At 41.3% G+C, this 23,458-nt stretch overlaps 1 protein-coding gene across 2 annotated transcripts in view; it reads right to left on the bottom strand.

Moving 5' to 3' along the window:
- Positions 1 to 23,458, bottom strand: part of trim67 (tripartite motif containing 67) — a 63,407-nt gene that overhangs the window by 18,587 nt on the left and 21,362 nt on the right. For both annotated transcript variants that reach the window (XM_085770343.1, XM_085770342.1), the window contains exons 2-4: positions 13,378 to 13,473; positions 9,358 to 9,480; positions 1,794 to 1,904 (exon numbers count right to left, since the gene is read on the bottom strand). In XM_085770343.1, coding sequence (XP_085626469.1) covers positions 1,794 to 1,904; positions 9,358 to 9,480; positions 13,378 to 13,473 — 330 coding nt within the window. The remainder of the gene's footprint in view (positions 1 to 1,793; positions 1,905 to 9,357; positions 9,481 to 13,377; positions 13,474 to 23,458) is intronic.

Genomic DNA, 23,458 nt, shown 5'->3' with positions numbered 1-23,458 from the left:
CCTATGTTCAGGCCCAGAGAGGTTTAAGACTCCAATTAGAGGAATCCAAATACACTTAGGGTGATAAAATATGCAGAAAACACCTGTCACAGATACATTCATTTAAACAAAATCTATAGTTTTTAAGTCTTTATCAAGCACATTAAGTCACTTCTTTGTGATAAATACAATAAAAATAATGTAGGGCCTATTAATACATGTTCCTATGAATCAAGGTAACTTCATTAACCTTGATTTGCGGCAAATAAAAAAAAAGAAAATGGTCCAGGGTTGAAATTTTTTGAATTTCCAAGTATTTAACAAAGTGCACTATAAAGGGTTTAAAATTATATTTATCAGTGATTTGTAATGAAGCATCGAGGCGTCAGTGTCTCAGAGCTTCTCTTCCACATCCTCCCTCTCCACAGGAGTAGCTACATGTTACATTTGACCTTTTTCTGTGTTTGGCCTAAACGCGCTCTGATCAATAACACATCGATCGGCCGCATCGAGCGTCTGAGGCTGCTGATAGCTGAACGGGTTGGGTCAATTAAAAACGATCAGCCGCAGTATTAAAGCAAAGTTAAAGCTTCCTGTGCTGCTGTGTGTGTGTGTGTCTGTGTGTTGGTTAGACGGCTGTGCGTTGTTGTTGTTGTTCTTCTTCTTCTTCCTCTTCTTCCTCTTCCTTTTCTCCCGTCAGCTCTGTGCTGTGTTTTAATCTGAGCTGGCGTCACAAACATCAGAGGCTTCCTGCAAAGCTGATTTCTCCTCAGCAGCTCAGAGCAGCCGAGTGTGTCGCACTTCCTCCTTCCTTTCAACTTCACATTTACATATTTTTTTGTTTGTTTGTTTGTTTGTTAATACTTTATATATTAAAAAAAACTTGATTCAAGTTGATTTATTTAAACGTGAGGCCTCTGTGCTGTTTCTTCCGGAGTCATGCTTGTTGTTCCATGATGTTGATCAACTTCCCTGAAGAGATTGATGTGTTTTTAATAGTTTATGTATGAGAGTTCATTTCTTAAGGCGAAGGCACGACATGGCGCCTCCTGCTGGGTGGACACATGAATCTGTGTTTTCCGTATCTTCGAGGAAATTGTGCTAATAAATAGTTAAAAGCAGCAGCAGCAGCAGACTCATGATCCTCTCGTGCTGTGAAAACCACAGGTGTCCAGATTTTGGGTGATTTTTTTGGGGGGGGGATAAATTAAAGGATGAGCTGCTCCCTGCTGAGCCGAGACGTTTCTCCAGATCCAAACACTTTTAAAACCATGTTGGACTGAATCTTTTAAAAAAGATGTCGTCTCAAAGCTGGAACAGATCCAAGCTCTTGTTTTTCTGAACTCGTCAAAAGTTTGTAACATTATGCACTTTTTAAAGGGACAACGAGGAGTTTCTATTTGGTTATAAAAAAGTATCATATTAATGTGGATGAATCTACGCTACCCACACTTGTTAATGGGCCCATTTTCGATAAATATATCGTTTTGTCTCTATCGTTATTTTGTTATTATTAGTGGTGGCGGAGATGCTGGTCGAGCCGACCAGCGTTTCTTTACTTTCGGTTTTGCGGCGAGTTATGAGAATAACACCGCCGAATCGCTGTTTATGGTCGGAACTACGACGGTATGTGATCGTTTTCGAACCTCTGACTTTAATTCTTGATGAATGAAAACATGAGTCTGTCTTGCGCCGGTCAAAGAATTTCACGGTCCACCCGGAGGCTCATAAATGTAGAGTGGAAATGCTTCGCTTTTCCAAAACTCCTCGTTGTCCCTTTAAAACGCACACTGTTGCACCATGGCAGCCTGTACCTGGAGGAATCCACTGGGGTCGTTCTCTTTGAGCACCTCCAGGCAGAACTCCATCATCCCCGTGGTCTGACGTAGCTTCATGGTGCAGTGGGTGATCTGGTCACGAACCACCTGAAGGAGACACAGCAGAAAGAAAATATCACTGTTGAACCTTTTTAATCAATTGTAAAGTCGCCACGGACCCTCGAGTGCTGAGGGAGCTGTCTGCAGCCTTAATATATTGGATTTTATTGATGAAATTACCACATGGAACAGCTCAGTGGACACAAATATAAACATAGCTGTCTGATAGAGCAGTGTCACCATTTAAAATATTGATACGTCACTTAAATCGATGCAGAATCAAATAGAATAGAATAGAAAGCCTTTATTGTCATTGCATTACAAAAAATACTGTGTGGAACTCTAGATGGTGTCATAAAAAACAGACACACACTGTAGTGGAGACCGTAGGTGTATGTAGCTGGTTCAGGGGTTATCACTGAATCCACTTCGGTGTGTCGGCCAGGACACCACTTTCAGCCGAATCTAAATACACAGTAAGTTTGGGGCCTTTTCTACACACACATTCATTCACATACACACCCTGAAGAAGAATTCACATAGGCTACATACAAACCAGGAGGTAGCAGTCAGCAGCCAGGACAACCAGTCTCTTCGCAATTTATTTCATTTTGTGCAAAGACACCTCCCCGTTGAGAAACATTTACTTCCTGGTAGATGGAGTTTAAAACCTATTGGATCTGCCTTTACCCAATCGCTAACGCAATGAAGCTGCTGCACGCTGTAAACAACCACCATCCCCCACTGCAATGAGCAAAGCAAAGCGAATGTGTGCTAGATATCTCATCAACGACAGCTGCAGTTTTTTTTCCGCTCTACAAATCTAAGAATACACAGAACAAAAAACTTTGTTAACTATGCTTTAATTCTTGGAGACAGCGTTGCCGCAATGGAGCGAATAGGTTTGCAAACGTCAAACTTAACGCATAACCTCAGCGTCATTGTTCTCAGCCACTCCTATATACTGTTCTCTGATTGGGCTGTAGATCCTCTGCCGCAAAAGCATTTCAATCCCAGGTGGAAGACTGAGGAAAATGTATGTGGGCGGAGCCAGACTAGTTTTTGAGTGACCCGAAGCTGCTTCCAGAGGGCAACAGGTCAAACAAGTAATCCAGTCCAGGATGTGAACTGTCTTTGATGATGTTGACGGCTCTGGTGAGGTAGCGGTGAGTGTTTGTGATGTCGTCGTCGTCCATGGAGGGAAGAGCCAGTGATCACATCATAAGAAACTAGGGATGGGCAATATGGCAAAAATATCATATCATGATTTTTTTTTAAATGAAGTCACGATTTCGATTTCATCACGATCTTAAATTGAAAAAAGAAAAACAGACAATTTAGGCCAAAGAACCTTTCTGAACAGATTTTAATCTAAATAGTTGCAGTTTTGCCAACATGTGCAAACAACATAAACATAGTAAAAGGTAAACAACAACACTCTGATAAAGTGCACTCTTGCAACATAAAAGGTAGCTTTCAATAAACATGAAAGTAAAATATTAATGACATTAAAGACATTACTGTTTGTTTTATTCAACACAGTCATTTTAACAGGATTTTAAGTGTATCAAAACACTAAATAGCTGATTGAAAAGGGTCAAATAAAAATACAAACTGAAGTAACTGTTGTTATCTCTTTTAGCAAACTTTGCAAATGTCCTTTGTTTGCGCTTTGCAGCATAGAACTGCAATTCATAGAATGAGCCCCAGACGATCCTACGATCTCTGCACTTTGGCAGATCGTCTACACACTCTAATCCTTCACGATCTAATATCGCCATATCGCCCACCCCTATAAAAAACTGTGATATTTTAGTTCTTACAGGTCTATAGAACAGCATGAGGAGCACAGAGAGACTCGGTGTGTGGACGGCGGCTCTGCTCTCAGGCTGATGTAGGACTGTGTGTGTGTCATTATCATTGTAATTAGATAGAGACGGAGAACAGACGTTCAGATGTGGGCGACTGGAGGCGGTTGAGACGACAGGTGTGTTTGTGTCTGGCAGGAAACCGACAGGAAAGAGGAGCAAAAAAAAAAAAAAAAAATTGGCTCAAGATATGATTGGAGCACGTCTTTCTAAACAACCCACAACAGTATTTCTGGCCCTGTATCACACACACACAAACAGACACACACACACATACGTCAGTCGTCTATCTGCTGGCTGAACTCCGAGCAGAAATGGAAATGAGATTTGGACGAGTGGACGTCGGAGGCTAATTGAAAGTCAGCGAGCTGTCACCGGCTTATTAACCTTTTGTTTACATTCACTCACACCAGCAGCACATCAGTGATTTCAAACGACCTGTTCTGATACACGTCGTTTATCACACATTATCTACACGTATGTGCGCGTGGTCGCGGTAGCTATGCTATGTCAACTTTTGACAGGGTGAAGCAATAAGAAACTAGACACAAAGAGTTGTGCGGTGTTGGTGAATCCACGATAATTAATTAAACCGTTAAACAATGGCCGTCGAAATGAGAGAGAGAGATAATTAGATGAAGTCTTGGTAATTAGTCGGCTCGTTTAATGACATCACAGTTAATTATCCACCTGTCAGCTGATGTTTAAGTTGAAATATGACAAACATGAAGAGACAAGCAAGAGAGGATCAAACAAATATAGGTTTATTTTTGATTATTTTATTATTTGTAGGCTATCATTTTATTTTTTGACTCTTTTATCTGCATAATAAGTCTTTCATGTTTTTCTTTAAAGCATTTTGTGGCGTCCAATCAACACAGGTGCTCTAAATTCATTACGATATAGTTATTAACACATTTATTAATTCATACATTCGTTAAAGGGATAGTACAACACTTTGGCAAATTGGCCCATTGCCATAATCCCAAGAAACCGAAACCAAGAAATCCCATTAGCCTCCGTAGTGTAGCTCTGAGCAGCTCATGGCTCTGCTCCGCTGTTTTAAAAATAGCTTGCACTGACAATTAAAGGTAACGAACCTACTCCTAAAACTATAGGGATTATGGCAATGGGCCAATTTGCCCTAATGTTGAACTATCCCATTAAAATGTTTAATTTGACGTTAAATTAGCGCAGATGGTCAAATACTTTCTGCATGTGGAGAATCAATCGAAGGTCATTGAAAGGTCAATAGAGATTAATAGCATCATGCGTCAGTGTGACATTAACATGCACCAAAATACACACACACACCACACACACATGGCCTAAACACACACACACACCACACACACACACACAGGCAAGAGAAAATTTGCTTTTCAATCCAAACCTGTCTCTTTAATCTCCTGTGTAAACAACATGAAGTGAGGAGCGTGAAGCTTCAGTAAATCTCAGATTTATTTCAATTTCCCAGAGTCCCGCTGGGACGAGCTGCCACCTCCCGCCACAGGCTGCTGCTGCTGCTGCTGCTGCAGGCGGAGAGGGGCCGAGGAGCCAGGGGGGCTTCCGCATCACGTACCACACACATCTGGATTAAATCTGAAGGAGCAAATATTGAAACAAATGCAGGGCCAGATGTGACAGAGCACAGATTGGCTGTGAATGAGGATCAGTGGCTGCTCGTCGCACTGCCAGCCAGGTTTCAGTTCAGGTTAGAGACGCTTTGTTGTTGTGTATTTGTTTGGGGTTTTTTGGTTTATTTTATATTTTCAGTCTTCCTCCAACCTAAAAATCCAATTAGGGTTGTTTTTCAAACCTCTGATACGACACAGATGTCTCTTTTCTTTTTTCTTTTTCTTATAGAACCTTCAATATAAATACAATTACATACATTCACCCAGAAAACCTTCACAATAAAATAAAGTGATGCCAAGATAAAAGCATGACACATGTTCCTACCTCCTGAAATAGCACACTTACAGCGGTGCACGTCACAGACCTGTGTTGTCATGGTTACCCTAATATAAACACACCGCTGCGCCACTGAACATAATATGAGCCAGTGCTTCATAAAACTACCTGGTCAGGTTTAGAAAAAAACATCATGATTTTTTGTTATAATGAGCAGGCTCCTTCCTCAACATGTGTTTATGTCTGTTGTCATGGTTACTGACGACCAAACCGCCATGGTTCATGTAGGAAGTCATCTCCTCGCTCCTGTGTCTACCTGTCTGACCACCTGCATCCACCTCAACATCCTCCAACTAACACAGGTTTTCCACTCTTTTCACTCTGCTCCTGTAATTTTCACTGCGACCACTAGATGTCGCCTGGCAACAAAGTGTAACTATGGTCATAACTGACAGCGTCGCCATCTTTCCTTATACGTCACCACTTGGGTAAACAATTATGTTAGCCGGCGTCTTCATGAAAAAAATATAAAAAAATAAGTTAGCCGGTGTTAGCTGCAACTGCTAACGACAACGCGAATGTTGATATGACTACTTTGCTAATGTCATGTAGAAAAGCAGTAGCCTAAAACTATGGATAGCCAACGCACACCCAAGATACATTTCACGTTATCCAAGCCTGGAAGATGCTAACAAGCTTGTATTTGGGTTGTGTATTTTTAGCCGATATCAGATGTTGTGGTGAACACCGGAACGTTAAATAACTCAACGGTTGTTATGTGACGGCGTTGAGTCTTCCCACCCCGAGAGTGATGACGGTTAGCAAAGATGGCGACGCTGTGAATATGGCTATAGGCTAAACTGCGGCACAAACGACTCATGGGGTCATGTTGTTCTGGAGGATGTCTCTATTTCTGGTAAATATACACTGTCTTCTTTGGTGCAAAGAACGTGATTTTAAACTTTACATAAACAGAAATAGAAAAGAAATAACATTAAAATATATCAGGAACGACAAATGCTGCTTGTGTTGTTTCTTGGCTTCTCTTATTATTTACTCACTTTTTTGAATGCAACATGCTTTAAAACTCACAACTTAAATGTGTATATTTCATGTTTCAGCCATAAAGCTTCTGACTCCAGTTAACTGAGACTGAACTGACGCTAATCTCATTCATAGAAAGACCCAGACAGAGTCGTCTGTACAACGAGTCAGAGAGAAGTGAATATTAATCCATCAGCTGCTGGATTATAGCTCAGACTTCAGCATGTGTGTGTGTGTGTTTGAGTGTGTGTGCAACTGTGCATGTGTTGCAGGATCTAACCTATGGACGAAACGTGAAAGATGACAGAAAGGAGGGCGCGGGCTTCCTGACATTAACACACAGAGCGGGGTCAGACGTCCAGGACGAGGTGAGGTGAGACCGATGGACAGACGCTGCAGGGTCAAACTTCAAAACCTGACCTGATGAAACTAAGCTGTGGACATTAGACATTAGATTCATGCAGTCAAGTATTTCTGTGTTGTTTAGAAGAGGAAAAGCAAAAAAAAAATGTTGCTTTTAAGAGATTAAGTTGTGGCTTTGGAGAATTTTAGAAACATCTGCCTTTCTTGGTGGAGACAGTCCGTCTATAAAAACAGATTAAAAGCCTTGTAAGTGCTTTTGAAAGAGCAAAAAACGAAAGATCATCTTCTCCGACCTTCTACTGGCATTTATAAATGGAAAAGTGTTGAAGTGCGGTTACGTAATTTCCGCATTCAAAGTCGTCCAAAAGCAACACTTTTCATTCACTGAGCAGCTCTTTCAGTTTTTTTTCCAAGTAAGTGTGGGAGTATAGTGTGAGAAGCAGTCTTGTGGTTTAAAGGACAATTCTGGGCAAATTCCACTCGGGGCTGTATTTTCCTAACATTTTAGGTCTAAAAGAAGGAATCTGAAGATTCTCGGTGCATGTTTGAGTAGCCATCTGACGCTGTCTGTGGAAAAAAATTGCGGCTTTGAGGGACGTAAACAGCCTAAGCAGCAGAACTTCAATCTGCTCCCATTACCGCAAAACAGGAGCAATTAAACTGAAAATCTTCAGATTCCTTCTTTTAGACCTAAAATGTTAGGAAAATACAGCCCCGAGTTGAATTTGCCTGGAATTGTCCTTTAAATTTGCACTGTTTTCATTGATTAAAAGGGAAATGTGGAAGCTGTCGGGGTCCAGGATCAGTGTCAGGATCAGATTTGAGGTCTTTCCTCCTTTATTCTCCACATGAATGGGATCCTGCAGTCAAATCAGTCCATCAGCTGCTGCACACACACACACACACACACACACACACACACACAGACACACACACACACACACACACACACACACACACACACACACACACACACTGTGCATATGAATATTTATCCATGTGAAGATGCTGCAGGAGTTTATCAGTCTTCCACGAGGCGCCGTTGGTTGGTCTCTTGTCACGGCTCCATCGCAGCTCTTCCAGCTCTTTGCCCTCTGGCTAAATCTCAATCCCCGGCCTGCAGATAATCACAACAGCTGTCCTTGGGGCCTCCGTCCAACGCCCCCACCCCCTCCCCACCCTGCTTCCTCCCTGCCACCATCCAGACGGTCAGTCGGTCGGTGGGCACGTTGAGGCTGGGCAGGCGTCCATGTGATACGCCGAGACTTAGGAAAACCCCCAGTGGTGGATTAACAGAGGAAAGTTAAGAAGAGAAAAAAAACGACTTCTGCTAAACAGAAATGATTCAATTTAGGAGCTTTCTCCTTCCTCAGGTATTAAACTCCCCACCGCTTCTTCAGATTATGAAAGATGAGCTCACTTTCATCCCTCCCAGTCGGAGCTGATCTAGTTATTAAATATAAGAAATCTCTGTAGTTCTGCTTCATCTCATTTGAATGGACTGAGTTGTCGAGATGCGTCTGCACCAGCTCCAATTCAACATTAAAACCCACTTCTTATGACGTTGTCCGCTGCCTTTATGGCTCATTAATATACAACTAATAAAATCCCTCTTTCTAATATGATTATGGATTGTTAATTTATATAAATATCTGATGTTAAAAAGAAATATTTAACATTTGAAACCAGGTTTTCAGAAGCTAAAACTATTATCCTCTTGTCATGGGAGCCTAACAAATAACAATTTATAAGAAAGTTTTAGAAAAATATCAATGAAGTGGTTAATTTTACAAAGTGAAATCAAAAGTGTAGCTTGACTTCATGACACATGAGTAGAATAATAGAAAAGCTTTGATTAAATATTAACATTTATATTGTACGTCCAGGTCTGAACAGGACAGTCAGTGACCTCTGACCTTAAAGACAAAAGATTCACTTTATTAATTCTGGACCTGAACTTATTTTTGCCGACTTTAACAGTTTTTGTAGATAGAAAGTATAGAAATAGAAAGAAACTTAAAATAAGACAGAGGCGAGCAAGCCGCCACATTTCAATATTATTGAATTAAATAACCCAAAATAAACAGGTCAGCTCGGCTCAGGAGACGGAGGAAAAGTTGTTTTTTAGTTTGTCTTGTTGGACTAATGAAGGAGTGATGGAGAAGAGTTTGCAGGATCAGTTCAGTTTGATGACAAAGGGAAAGGTCGCGAGGTGTTTAGCTGAGGCGACCTGGATCAGTTTGATGATTCTCCTCATTTATTACAATCGAGCTGGCCACACACACACACACACACACACACAGATGTGTTACCTTTAGTTTGTACTCCTTCTCCTTGGTGACTTTGGTGAGCAGCTTGGCTTTCTGTCTGGTCAGCGCCTCGATCAGGGAGTCGCACTGAGCCACGAGGCAGGCTTCAAACTCTACGCCGTTCTCCTGAGGCGACACACAACAGAGAAAAAAATCATCATCATAAGCTAAAAAAGACACATTCGATCATCAATTTCCCCTCCTGACGTTATAATATCAAATTATTAGGGACACTTGAGTCAAAGTTGTGTTATTTTAAGCTGCTGCGACGTGGTGGCTCTCATTAGGAGCCTCTGTCACAAATAATTCAATCACCGCCGCGTCCCGAAATAGATCTGTTGGTGTGTTTTGCTTCATTTAGCAGCACGCAGCCGCCTTGTGTTTGTTGCTGATATGTTAATTCATCTCCTTCTATTTTTGTCTCCGATGCATAAAATAACATCAGTGTGAAGCAGACAAAAACACATACAGTATGAGTACGACACGTTAAGCATCTGTGCAGCTACACGTGAAAGAAATCATACACTGCTGTGCATGACACGTGTTACTGTAAATGCACTCCTGGTTATTGTTTTTTAATAAAATTAAAGTGTGTGAAACTCCTTTCTAAATTAATTCTTCTTAATATCTTTATCTTAATTTTTTATGTTTTATTCATCATTTCTTCTGCTCTTTAATTATAATGACAACACATTTATATTAAACTAATTTAATGTAAGATGTAAATAAAATGATGAAAAACAAAGAAAACCTAAAAAAAAAAACATCAATAGACACATGCACCCACCTTTGTTCCTGTTATTTTTATCCCCAGCTCAATAGTTTGATCATTTTAATCTGGATTTTAAAAGAATAAGCTTCTGCAGCAGTGATTATCTTTTATTTTATTTATGCAAAGTTATTAAATGATAATATAACAAGTGCGTAGTAAAACAACAAAGTGAAGAAAGGAACATGAACGGGATTTATAACATGCTGAATAATGAGGATAATCCATGTAGCTGCGTTCACATCAGTCAAAGATGCTGCACATGGATAAAAGAGTCAACACAACACATCATTAAAAAGTAAAGATAAAATAGGAGTTTTAGTGGCTGTGGGAGGTCGGAGGGTGAAGAGACTGTGGACACAACTCTGTGTCGCGTCAGTTATGTTGTTTTTATTATTATTATTCTTTATCCGAGCACACACACACACACACACACACACACACACACATGATGAGGAGATGAGGTCGTAGATATCAGTGATTTCCAATTAAGCTTCCTCCACTGAGAGACACAGTTCACATCAGTAAGAGGATGAGAGCTGAAGATCTTTATTCCCTCCCACTCCCACACTTTTATTTCTCTTTATCCAGCCATCGCTCCATCGTCTCCGGCTTTCAGACAGACCAAAGCACTGCTAAGAGTTTTTTTTCTTCCTTTCTTTCTTTTTTATCCTCTTCATTTTGCAATCAGACTCTTAATGCCTGCATGTAGAGCTGGGGCTCATGAGATGACAGTGCATATGCAGACTCTATAGATGTGTGTGCGTGCGTGCGTGTGTGTGTTTGTGTATGTGTGTGCATGACTGGCAGATGCTGCAGAAGAGATCAGCTGCACTGCACTGTTGTCCACAGGGGAAAATGCACACACACACACACACACACACACACATGCATAAATACACACTTCACATTTGGCTGATCTGGTTTGTTTTAGTTGAGTGAGTCAGTGGATTTACCTCCCTGCTGCTGCACAGTGTGAGGAGGCCAAATGTGAAGTGTGTGACTGATTTATTAGGAGCTTGTTGTCTATTAGCAGGAAGTTCTGCCCCCAGAGCAAGATTTAGTTTATCTACAGAAAAAAAAAAAAAACGTGTAATTTATGTAAAGACCCCCTGCAGTATGGGGGAGGGCAAACTGATCAGACATGGATATCGGTCGTGGTTTAAAAAAAACAATCTTCTCAGCCCCAGAGCTCTGCCCCACAACATCCAACAGGAGGAAGAAAATAAAATCCTGAAGCAGCTGAGATACTGTGAGGTTTGAAATGTTGTGCATGAAGAAACAGTTCCCTGTACAGTCACCTGAAAATAGCCACATTAGCATGGTATAAATAATTTAGATGAGTATTTTCATACTACAGCTTCTATGGTTAAAGGGATACTTCAACATTTTGGCAAATTGGCCCATTGCCATAATCGCTATAGTCATAGCAGTAGGTTTGTTACCTTCAATTGTCGGTGCAAGCTATTTTTAGAACGGCGGAGCAGAACAGCAGGCTGCTCAGAGCTACGCTTTGGAGGCTAAAGGAATTTCTTGGTTTCCCTCATCAAACTCATCAAATACAAAATCTCAAAACTCCAAAACGCTCTGGTGGACAAGTTGTGAGCTGCACATTCACCACGCTATGAGATAATAACAGAACGTTACCAGACAGAGTTGTTTAAGAGGTAAATACAGAGTCTGCTTGCTGAAAAACTGTTCCTGAACGCAATGGTTCATCAGCGGTTTTGCATGAATTTACCTCTAAAACAACTCTGTCTCGTAACGTTGTGTTATTATCTCATAGCGTGGTGAATGTGCAGCTCACAACTTGTCCACCAGAGCGTTTTGGAGTTGTTGGATTGTGTATTTGATGAGTTTGATGAGGGAAACCAAGAAATTCCTTTAGCCTCCGTAGTGTAGCTCTGAGCAGCTCGCGGCTCTGCTCCGCCGTTCTAAAAATAGCTTGCACCGACAATTAAAGGTAACGAACCTACTGCTATGACTATAGGGATTATGGCAATGGGCCAATTTGCCAAAATGTTGAACTATCCCTTTAAGGTTCAGTGGAGTGTAGGTGTAGTGGTTATAATGGCAATTATACTGAATGCACAAAGATAATAAAGCTAAAAATATAAGTTGATTAAAAGAGGTTGGGGGAAAATATGGTGATTTATAATAAGAATTGATTGATTTTGATCGATGTTGAGTAGAGAATGCCTGTTAAAGAGGATCTGGAGATCTGTTATCTGTTGCTCCTGCCTTTAGGTTGAGGGAAGGAAACAGAATAAAACGATGAATGTTCTATTTACCTTTTATAACATGGAAGAAAATACACTTCAGCTTTCATTTTGATTCCTGTGAGTTTCCATGCGGGTTAGGCGGGAGTATCGATCTGTTATTGATTGCTCATGTCTTGTTCAGCCTCAGCAGTCTAAGGTTTTGCTATTACATGTGGAAAAAATACATACAACTAGTGGACTTGACAGAAGCTGCTTCATGTCCGTGTGTGGTCCCTTTTTTATTCCTTGTTAATTTTGCTACAGCTAGAAAGCTAACACTCGCACAACCTACTCTATTTACCAAGAGGCTTTTTCCATGATAGAAATGGTACACACATCCTGTCTCCGAAATGGGCGTGGCCAACCGTCACCCCACCTCGTCTGTGAACGTGTGGGTGGATTTATAAAATCTGTATGTAGATGAAAGTGAGATATTTATATTTTCTTATGATAACATTAAATATTTACACTACTAACAGTCATATTTAGCATGACAAACATTATTTAAATAATTTTCACGGGAGTTCGCGGCCGTTTGTTTGACGTTGCCTAGGAGATCTGTGCCAAATCTCGAGAGAGTGCTTTGTTGAGACAGAGACAGGTCGTGAACAAAGTTCATTTTCTCCTGATGTTGTCCATCTGAAAATTGCCATTTTTGTGTCAAAATGTTCAGAAGAGATGTGGCTTTTTGAAAAATTAGTTCAAAATTTACTTCAGTGACTGTGGGGAGAAAGAATAGACCATAATCTGTGTTCACGTTCAATTTTCCCATTGGAGTCAATACACTCAAGGCTGCTGCTAGTCTCCTAAAAAGGCCGTGCAGAAACCCATGTGACATGTAAACAGGAAGCTGACTCGTCATGGGGGGTCTTGGTTTATAAACCGTCGTTGACTCGCATAAGCAGTTGTTTACTACTGTACGGTGGCCCTGAGAGCTCAAAAACACATGCAAACTGACAACACAACATGCAGGACAAATGCACCAAACCGTACCTGGATCTGCTGCAGCATGTTCTTGAGTTGGACCAGGAACTCCTTGGCATCTTTAGCTTTGTCAGAGACGCCGTTCAGGGCCTGGGAGAGCTGGCACTGCAGGGACAAGGATGAAAAAAAACAAAAAAACAACTGTTATTACACTTAAGCTTTGTTGTGTTTCCGATATTTAATCCTCAGACTGCAGAAATGTGCTCGTGTTTCATGACAAGAGGAAGAAATTGTATCACAAAAGCAGATTGACACTTAAATCGGGCTTCAAAATGTCACCGCCAGTCACCATCACATCACATTAGTCCTGCGTTAAGCTGAATCACTGCCCTCCTCATCCTCATCCTCATTCTCTCTGCTCAACCAGTAAAACCACTGAGGCTTTTCCACTAAGACGTCGGTTATGTAATCATTCATCCCAGCACGCAGCACGCCGTTCTCCCAGGATGCTCAGCTTACGCCTGAAGCTGTCTCCCAGCCTGCAGCAAATTAACTGGTACCTCTTCCTTTTCCTCCTCCTCCTCCTCCTCCTCCTCTCTCAGGCCGAGACTCTGCTTTGTCTTAACAACGGGGATTAAGTTTGTAAATCTAGATTAGATTCTGATTGAGATTAGCGGCGACAAAATCCACAATGACTTTAAGATGGAAACACATTAAAAAAAAAAGGGAAGAATTAAACAATTAAGGAAGTTAATTCAGTAAATAATGATAAAATCATAATTTCCCTTTCAGTAGAGTCGTCACATAAAGATCTGAAAATCCATTTGTGACACAATGATTCAGTCATTCGTTCATTTTCTGCATTTTGTCAATAATCCTCTCACTCCCATTTGCCCCATAGTAACCTCAGCTCTTCCTGTTTCCATACAGTCCACGTCTACTTGCCCCAGTCCCAGTCATTTAGTGCTTTCTCACCTGCTCTACCTTTACATATAGATGAACAGTCTGAACTTTTCATGTGTCTCTCAATCATCCATCAATATAAACGTCTTGTGTGCGTTTCTGAGCTGCGATCATGACAACGTTTTGACTAAAACATGATTCAATAAAGGGGGAAAACAGCTTAAAATCATTAAATATTTGAAAAAAAAATCCACACGCTGCCATTTGCAGAGAATATAAACTACATATTATCTCCAACACGAGCCAAACATTTTGTCAGCAAAGTGCTTAGATCTGAGTGGTGCGACTAATGGATCGGATTCGCTCTGATCCTCCAAAAAAACGCAGCTCCTCCACCCAGTTCTCTGACTTCTTCCTCATGATAGCTGTAGAGGGGTGAGACACTGATGTGATGGTGTAAAATATTTTATCTTTACATCTTCTGTCTGCTGCTGATTTGATTCGGAGCTGTTTATTTAATTTTCACTGACTGGATCATCTCATCTTGTCCGTTAACTAAACACTTTGTTTTCATGAATTAAATATGAGCAATGTGGAGAAAAAAAAATGTTGCACCCTTTAATAAACGCAGAGACCCCGTGAAGAAAAGCTCTAAATCAAATGTTTTGGGTGTAAAAAAAAAGGCTGATTATTTCCTACAAGCCTGTGGGTTAATTTGCCTGTGAGGATGAGGAGCAGCGACAGTGAAGACTTGAAGCTCGTGTTGTTTATCTCCGTCCTGCAGCTGCTGCATCGTGACGCAGCCAGAACCATAAACACAGGTTAATTCACATGTTTCACCCCTGCACTCCTCTGCACGGCTGAGACGCCTCCTTTAAGTCGTTAACGCCCATTAAACATAAACCACTGGATAAAAGTGAAAAAGAAAATAAGCTTCGCCTACGCTCACATGTTTAGTCAGCAGATAATTCACTAAACGAGATCATATTTTTTAATTCATAAAGGTTTTTTTTACTAATATTTGTTACGTATTTATGCGTATGATATAATTGTGGTGTAGCTGCTTATGGACATTTATATAAACCTATAATCCAAACAATCATCTATAAAAACACCAAATCTAACCATAAAATCATGCATATGTGCAATTCTACCTGCAGACACAGGATTATTTGACATACTGAATAGAAATATCAGCAGAAACAGACCATTTTAAACAACACATCTATGTAATTTCTTTAATTTTATCTAACTTTTTCTGGTGTCTGTGATAAATAAATGATAACATCACTTGATTATATTTATTTTGATATCAAATTTTGCATACTGAATAGAAATATCTGTGGAAAGTTTTACACACAAAAGTCTGTCTAACACAGTGTTTTTCAACCTTGGGGTCGGGACCCCACGTTGGGTCGCCTGAAATTCAAATGGGGTCGCCTGAATTACTAGTAATTGATAAAAAGATTACTGATAAAAAATATTTTTTAACTAATTACTGTATTGTTCTTTTTGAAATTATGATTAAAAACACCACACACAATCTTAAACAACTGTATTCTATACTTTGACTTTCTCGAATATAAATCGAGTTCAAATAAAATGCAGCATATAAAAATATGAGCTGGCACATCTTGATTGACGGGGTCTCGCCAGAAATTTGTGGTGTCAAAATGGGTCAAAGCCAAAAAAAGGTTGTGAACCACCGGTCTAACATCTTAAATGTTATTGAACTGACACCAGTGTCGGTTCAAGACAGAGACAAAGACATGATGTCGACTTTATAGTGGAGACGTTTAAAGAATATGAGGAGGACCACGACCAGCAGGCAGACTGCAGACAGACTCCAACCAAATCCTGTGTGTGTGTGTGTGTGTGTGTGTGTGTGTGTGTGTGTGTGTGTGTGTGTGTGTGTGTGTGTGTGGATCAGTCACTGGTAAACAAGAAAGGACAGGACAAAGGAAACACACACTGGTACACACATGCCGAGCTGTGATGAATCTGTTCTGCTGTCGCCACACCCAGGCGGATGGTGGGCTCATGAATACACACACACACATACACACACACACACACACACACACACACACACACACACACACACACACACGCGCGGCCACCAGAAGGCGATACGATCTGAGAGGGGGAAGACCTCCTTCCTGGTTCCTAGAGAGAAGGAGCTGTGTGTGTCTGCCACACTGAGCGAAGGTCAGACTGGATCACAACTCAAACCCAGGTTTTAAATCCCCTTCATGTTTAAAACAGCTGCTGATGACATCACATCATAATATCTTGTCAGGCGGATCTATTTTTATCATCTATTGCATGTTTTATTATCCTGAAAATAGGATCACAGTGTCTCTCTGTCTGAGGTTTCCTCCTTTTATTCCTGTTTCCCACCACAGGCCTGAGGAGACTCCGTGTCGTCTGCAGCACAAATTCCTCAACTTCAAACTTGTGATTTCAGGAAACAGAACTGTTTTCTTCTGTTTTATGTTTTTCATTGTTATAGCTGCCTTCCTGTGTTGTCTACTTCTTTATATATATTCTGCAATAATACTGTTTTTATGTTTATGGGACTACAGATGTAAATTAGCATCTTGCTATAATCCGGCACATTTACATGTTATGTCCATTAATTTGCACTGTCCCATTCACATAAACAAATAAAGTAAAGTCTTAAAATTTCAATAAAGTGATGAAAATAGTGATAAAACTTAACAATAATGCGCAATAATCATTACATCATCACTTTGTCGTTTTTATTCCTCAGTGTTCCCTTTAATATAATAAGCCTAGTTAATCAATTGAAATATCTTTTGATTGATTTAGGGCATGTGTTTTCTTTGAGTGATATTGGCTCGTTATATTTTCATTATTGTTGTGTGTTCTTGTTGAATGTGTACTTTTGTCCTGTTGTGTACACTACAGTGTGTTTTTGTTGTTCATATGTAATGTGATCAGGACGTCCTGGTAAAAGACAGCTCTTAATGGGCTTCTCTGTTTAAATAAAGATTGATAATAATAATAATAAAATACTTTATATTATTAGCTTATGGGTAATGTAAAAGACTTATAACTATCAGTTTGATGCATCACGATCAATAAAAGTTCAATTATTCAGTTCACTGTAAAACTCTCAAATCTCCTGGAGCAAACAGTCAGTGTGTATAATCCCCTCTCCACTTCCACACAATAACCACTCCACCCCCACACCACACACACACACACACACACACACACACACTGATCTTATCCCTGTCCATCCCTCTTCTGTGCCACGTGCTGTCCGGAGTCAGGAGGAGGGACGTGTGGAGGTCATGGTTCACAAATCAAACCAACCCTTCTGTGGAGCTTCTCACTGCTCCTCACCAAGAGGCCATCTGGCCCAGCAAGCTGTCTGTCTGTCTGCATGCGCGTGTGTGTTTGCATGTGTGTGTGTGTGTGTGTGTGTGTTTGCATGCCAAATTGCTAACAAGAGGATGAGGGATGTGCCATGCACCGCTCTGTCTCCTGGCACCGCCCCTCCTCTCTTGTTTCTGCTCTGTGTGGTTCTTCATCATTTGTTTTACTGCAGGTCAAAGTTCCCCTGCCTCCACCCGCCTCTTTTTATTTCTCTATTGATTTTCTTGAGCTAAGCTACCACCACTACTTCTTCTTTTTTTTACAGACTGTGAGTGAGCGTGGAGCTGGAGCATGTCCCAGCATGCATTGTGTGTGTTGGAAAGTGTAAAGAAGACACAAAGAGCAGGTCACCACCATCCAAACAGCCTCAGCAGCAGCGACTGGAGCTTCAACAGAGAAAACTACAGAACAGGTTCACTCCCTTTGATTTCTCTTTTATTTAGAGTTCACTGACACTGAGAAGTCTGATTTCTAGGTGAGACCCGACCAAGAAGACACAACAATAAAGACAACACAAACACCAGAGACAGAGGAAATAACTGTCACACACCTGATAGAGAATTAAAGGGATACTTCACCCAGAATCGATAATTCACCAATTTTCTACTCACCGTCATGCCAAGGAAGGGTTTGGAGAACTTTCTGAGTCATCAAAACGCTTTAGGAGTTCCAGGGGGGGTCCAGCTGGAGACGGGTTTTCATATAATGGCGGCGGATAGAGTTCACTTTTGAATCGTCCAAAACACACACTATGAAACATCCAGATAACTCCATACTGCTCGTCTGTACTGACCCAAGTGTCCTGAAGTTGTTCAGAAAACATTTATTTTGATCTCTGTTTTTAGCCTTGTTGCAGCAGTAGCTCCCAGTGGCTGCGTGAGATTTGCTGTGAGATGTTCTTCTGTGTTTACATCATACATCCGATGGTTTACAACGACGAACGAACATCTCGCAGCAAATCTCGCGCATGTGCACAAACATCAACAGAGCCACTGGGAGCTACTACTACAACAAGGCTAAAAACAGAGATCACATTCATTTTTTCTGAACAACTTTTCCATGTGGCGGCTTCAGGACACTTGGGTCAGTACAGACGAGCAGTATGGAGGTATTTGGATGTTTCATACATAGTGTGTGTTTTGGACGATTCAAAAGTGAACTCTATCTACTGTCGTTATATGAAAATTCGTTGCCAGCCCCTGGAACTCTAAAAGTTCTCCAAACGCTTCCTTGGGATGACAGTGAGTACTGTAGATGTAGAAGAATTGTCGATTTTGGGTGAAGTATCCCTTTAAGAGGTCCCTGTTAGGTTTTAAAACCAGTTTAAAAACATATTGAAAGCCTTATTTCATCAGCACCTGCTGCCTGAAACGACAGGAAAGGAGCTCAGAGAGGTGACTGACAGATTATCAGTTTCTGAAAATAACCAAACGGTTTGACTCTGAAGGTGTGAAGGTCGGAGGAGGAGGAGGGAGGTTTCAGATGTTGTCTCACCTCCCGCCGTTTCTGTGGGAGTATGATGATGCTTAACCTTCATGGAGCTACATGTGACCCCTGACCTCTGCAGAGCTGCACCATACGCACCCAGCCACCTCTGCCCGCATTAACTCAGCGCAGTAATCCACATACTGTAGTCTTACTTCTACATCAGAAAATGTGAAATGAATACAAATACAGAATCTGCCTCTTGCTGCTCCAGTGATATCAGTTATATATTACCAATAAATAGCTGATCTGGGAGCTGCTTTGGCTCGTTATGGTTTTTTTTAATTAAACTTGCAGTAATTCAGCTTCTTCCTCCAGAGGAGTCCCTGTGGTGTGGTGCAGTATGGATCAGGAACAGGGGTGGGCATTATCAGTCATTTCAATATTCAAGTACTCTCATTAACTTGTAAATGAATACTCCATTACTTGCAAATTATATACGTGTATAAATATATTTATAACATTAGAAATACGGGAGGTCCATGTCCAGTGTTAGGCTTGTGTTTCCAGTCAGACTGGAAGAACATTACTGTCTGTTACTTTCACATAGAACAATGGAAATCAAGTGCAGCTTCAGTCACTGTTGTAGCAACTGTATTTACATCTGCAATCTTAAAGGGATAGTTCAACATTTTGGCAAATTGGCCCATTGCCATAATCCCTATAGTCATAGCAGTAGGTTTGTTACCTTTATTTGTCGGTGTAAGCTGTTTTTAGAACGGTGGAGCAGAGCCGCGAGCTGCTCAGAGCTACGTTACGGAGGCTAATGGGATTTCTTGGTTTCCCTCATCAAACTCATCAAATACACAATCCAACAACTCCAAAACGCTCTGGTGGACAAGTTGTGACATTGTGAGACAGAGTTGTTTTCGAGGCAAATGCAGGGACTGCTTGCTGAAAAACTGCCCCTGAAGGCAACGCGCATCAGCGATTTTGCACGAATTTACCTTGAAAACAACTGCCAAAATGTTGAACTATCCCTTTAACCTGTAACTCCCATTCATTCAACAGCCTTAATCATACATTCATTAAAATATGCCACGGTGCATTTGACACAAACCCCGATAATGACATCAACAAGTACTCATGTACTCGTATCTATCCCTAACCAGGCAGTTAAAGTTGTGGATGCACTGGAGTGTGTTTAAAGCTCAAGAAACCAATCAATCATTGTCTATCTATTAGTTTATCCTCACAAAGCAACACTATGATATTACTCCTATCACTGATAAATAACATATTGCAAGTTTACACAATGTACTTGCTCCAAAACTAGACTGAAATGTAATAACCTTTTTTAGGGATCATTATTTTTTGTGCTGCCAGCTAAAAAAAAAACCCCACACCTCTTCCTACTGAGCCCCGAACGCACCGCCAGCACAAAAACCCCAGGTCTAAATTTGGCTGCAGTCACAACGTGTCAGGCTACAGTGGAGCGCAGTAAAACTGCACCATAACAGTGTTGAAATGTGACAAGTCTGCCCCGCGGGAGGAAGGACCGGTGGTTTTTTGCGAGCCACTGTGATGAGGTGGTGGAACAAAAGAGAGACACCAGAAAACCATGTAGAGCGCGAGGAAATTGAAAGTGAAAGACATGATAAGAAATAAAAATTCATCTCTGGCGGCATCGACGCACCTGCAGAGCAGAAGTCTACATTCACAAATCCAATTTCTCCTCTCCTTTTGTTCCCTTTGTTCTCCTCCCCTTGACCTTTTTCTTCCTTTATTGCTCCTCCAAACGGGAGTGTAATTTTTCTTTTTCCCACTGTCAGCAGCAGCCCTCAGCACTCCTCTCAGAGACAAGTGCTATTATCTCATTATCTTATTATAGGAGCAATGCGGGTCCATTTATTCAGCCTGTGACATTCAGAGAGACCAGTGACATTCATGGGGCCACAGCTGTGTCGCCTCACTGATGCGCTGCAGCTCAACAAATAGCAGGATGCTGGAGGAGGAAGAGGAGGAGGAGGAGGAAGAGGAGGCAGGGAAACTAAGTGAAGGTGGAGCTGCTGGAGGTGAGACAACAACCACTGAGTGACAGATATCGAAGCCGTTACTACTCTGTAGATATGTCTATACATCTCTTGTTTAGTGATGATGATAATGGAGCTTTAAAGGACAATTCCAGGCGAATTCAACTCAGGGCTGTATTTTCCTATCATTTTAGGTCTAAAAGAATGAATCTGAAGATTTTCTGTTTAATCGCTCCTGTTTTGCGGTAGCTGCGTCTGTCCCCGCATCGCCACGGCAGCAATGAATGGGAGTGGATGTAAGTTCTGCTGTTTAGGCTGTTTACAGCCCTCAAAGCCGCAATTTTTTTCCACAGACAGCGTCAGATGGCGACTCAAACATGCACCGAGAAGTTTATTTACTTCAAGCAAGCCGACATGTTTGTAAAACTAGATCTAATTCAAAGTCTCCCGGAGTCTCGCGCGAGCCCGAAGTTGCAGTGCTGGTGTATTCAGGTGCAGTAGGAGCTACCGCTTGTGTCATAAACACAGGAATATCAACTCTTTACTTGCTTGAAGTGTACATTTTTTTCCACATACAGCGTCAGATGGCTACTCAAAGATGCACCGAGAAGTTTTTTTTATTTGAAAAAAATTGCGGCTTTGAGGGCTGGAAACAGCCTAAACAGCGGAACTTACATCCACTCCCATTCATTGCTGCCGTGGCGATGCGGGGACAGACGCAACTACCGCAAAACAGGAGCAATTAAACTGAAAATCTTCAGATTCATTCTTTTAGACCTAAAATGATAGGAAAATACACCCCTGAGTTGAATTCGCCTGGAATTGTCCTTTAACACTCCTGTTGTCCTCCTGGGTCAAGGAAGAAAGGAAGGATGAAGGGAAATAAGGAAGGAAGGAAGGAAGGAAGGAAGGACAAAGTGAAAGATAGGAGGAAAGAAGGAAGGGGAAAAGGAAGGAAAGCTAGAAGGAGGGAGGGAACAGATTGGGTCAATTGGGTCAAAAAAGAAGGAAGAAGTAAGGATGAAGGGAAGGAAGGAAGGGAGGGGAAAAGGACTGTGGAAAGAAGGAAAGGAAAAAGGAAGGAAAGAAAGATGGACGGAGCAAACAGATTTGTGCAAGGAAGGAAGAAGAAGGAAGGAAGGAAGGGAGGAAGAAAGGAAGGAAGGGAAAAGGGATTGTGGAAAGAAGGAAGGGAAAAGGGAAGGATAGAAAGATGGAGGGAGGGAACAGATTTGTTCAAGGAAGGAAGGAAGGGAAAAGGGATTGTGGAAAGAAGGAAGGGAAAAGGGAAGTAAAGAAAGATGGAGGGAGGGAACAGATTTGTTCAAGGAAGGAAGAAGGAAGGAAGAAGGGAGGAAAGAAGGAAGGGAAAGGGGAAGGAAAGAAAGGAAAGGAAACAGATCAGGTAAATTGAATCAAAAGAAGAAGGAAGGACGAAGGGAAGGAAGGAAGGAAAGAAGGAAGAGAAAAAGGATTGTGGAAAGAAGGAAGGATGGAGGAAGGGAACAGATTGGGTCAATTTGACCCAGAAGGACGACAGGGGGGTTAAGGTGGGATGAACGGGCTTTTAAAGAGATGCTGTGGTGCGTTCAGGTGATATTGTACAAAACAAAGCAACAGCTTCTTATTTTGACTTTTCCAGACCACAGACTGGAGACAAAGACGGACGTAGCTGCAGATGAGACGTCATCCATCATCATCCTGCAGTACCAGACTCAGCCTGAACTCCCAGCAACTACAAAAATGGACGACTGAAGCAGCCAATGGGTTTAAGTCATGGTAAAAAAAAAAAAAAAAAGAGGCAAAGATGCCAAAAATAAATGAGCAAAGAGAGAGGAGGACGTCTCTGGAATTCAGACTTTGGTGCATGCCAAGTTGTGGTAACTGTAACTGAGAGTGTTTTAAATCAAATTTAAACTAGTAAGTTAAAACAAAAATCATCCCCCATAAGGCAGGAAGCTGATTCATGTACCAGGCTGTAAACATGTTTTTCTTTTCTTTTTTCCTGATGTAAAGTTGGACATCAGATTGGGAGATGGGAGTCTGTGGGGATTCAATCACTTTTAGAGCCAGAAGTGCAGTTTTTTTTTTTTTTTTTTTTTTTTGGTGTTTTTCCATGTTGGCTTCATTTTTCAGTCCCAGATGTTGCTGCTTGTTCCAGATGCAGCTCGTTACGGTCGGTGAAGATGAACCTGTGTCGACTGGAGCCAGGTGATCAAACCCAGACAAGAGACAAGCTGTTGAATTCATCACACCACATCTGCACCTTTACCTTCATGCCAAACTGTCTTTATGACCTCAGGGTCGTGACGTAGATTTTATTTGGCAGAAACTTTATCCACATGATTGAGACCAGCTCCACATTCACAAACTTCAATCTGTCT

This window comes from Trachurus japonicus, chromosome 24, assembly GCF_045865225.1.
Source record: "Trachurus japonicus isolate A0001 chromosome 24, Traja_1.0".
Lineage (NCBI taxonomy): Eukaryota > Metazoa > Chordata > Actinopteri > Carangiformes > Carangidae > Trachurus > Trachurus japonicus.
This window is presented reverse-complemented; position numbering and strand designations above follow the sequence as displayed.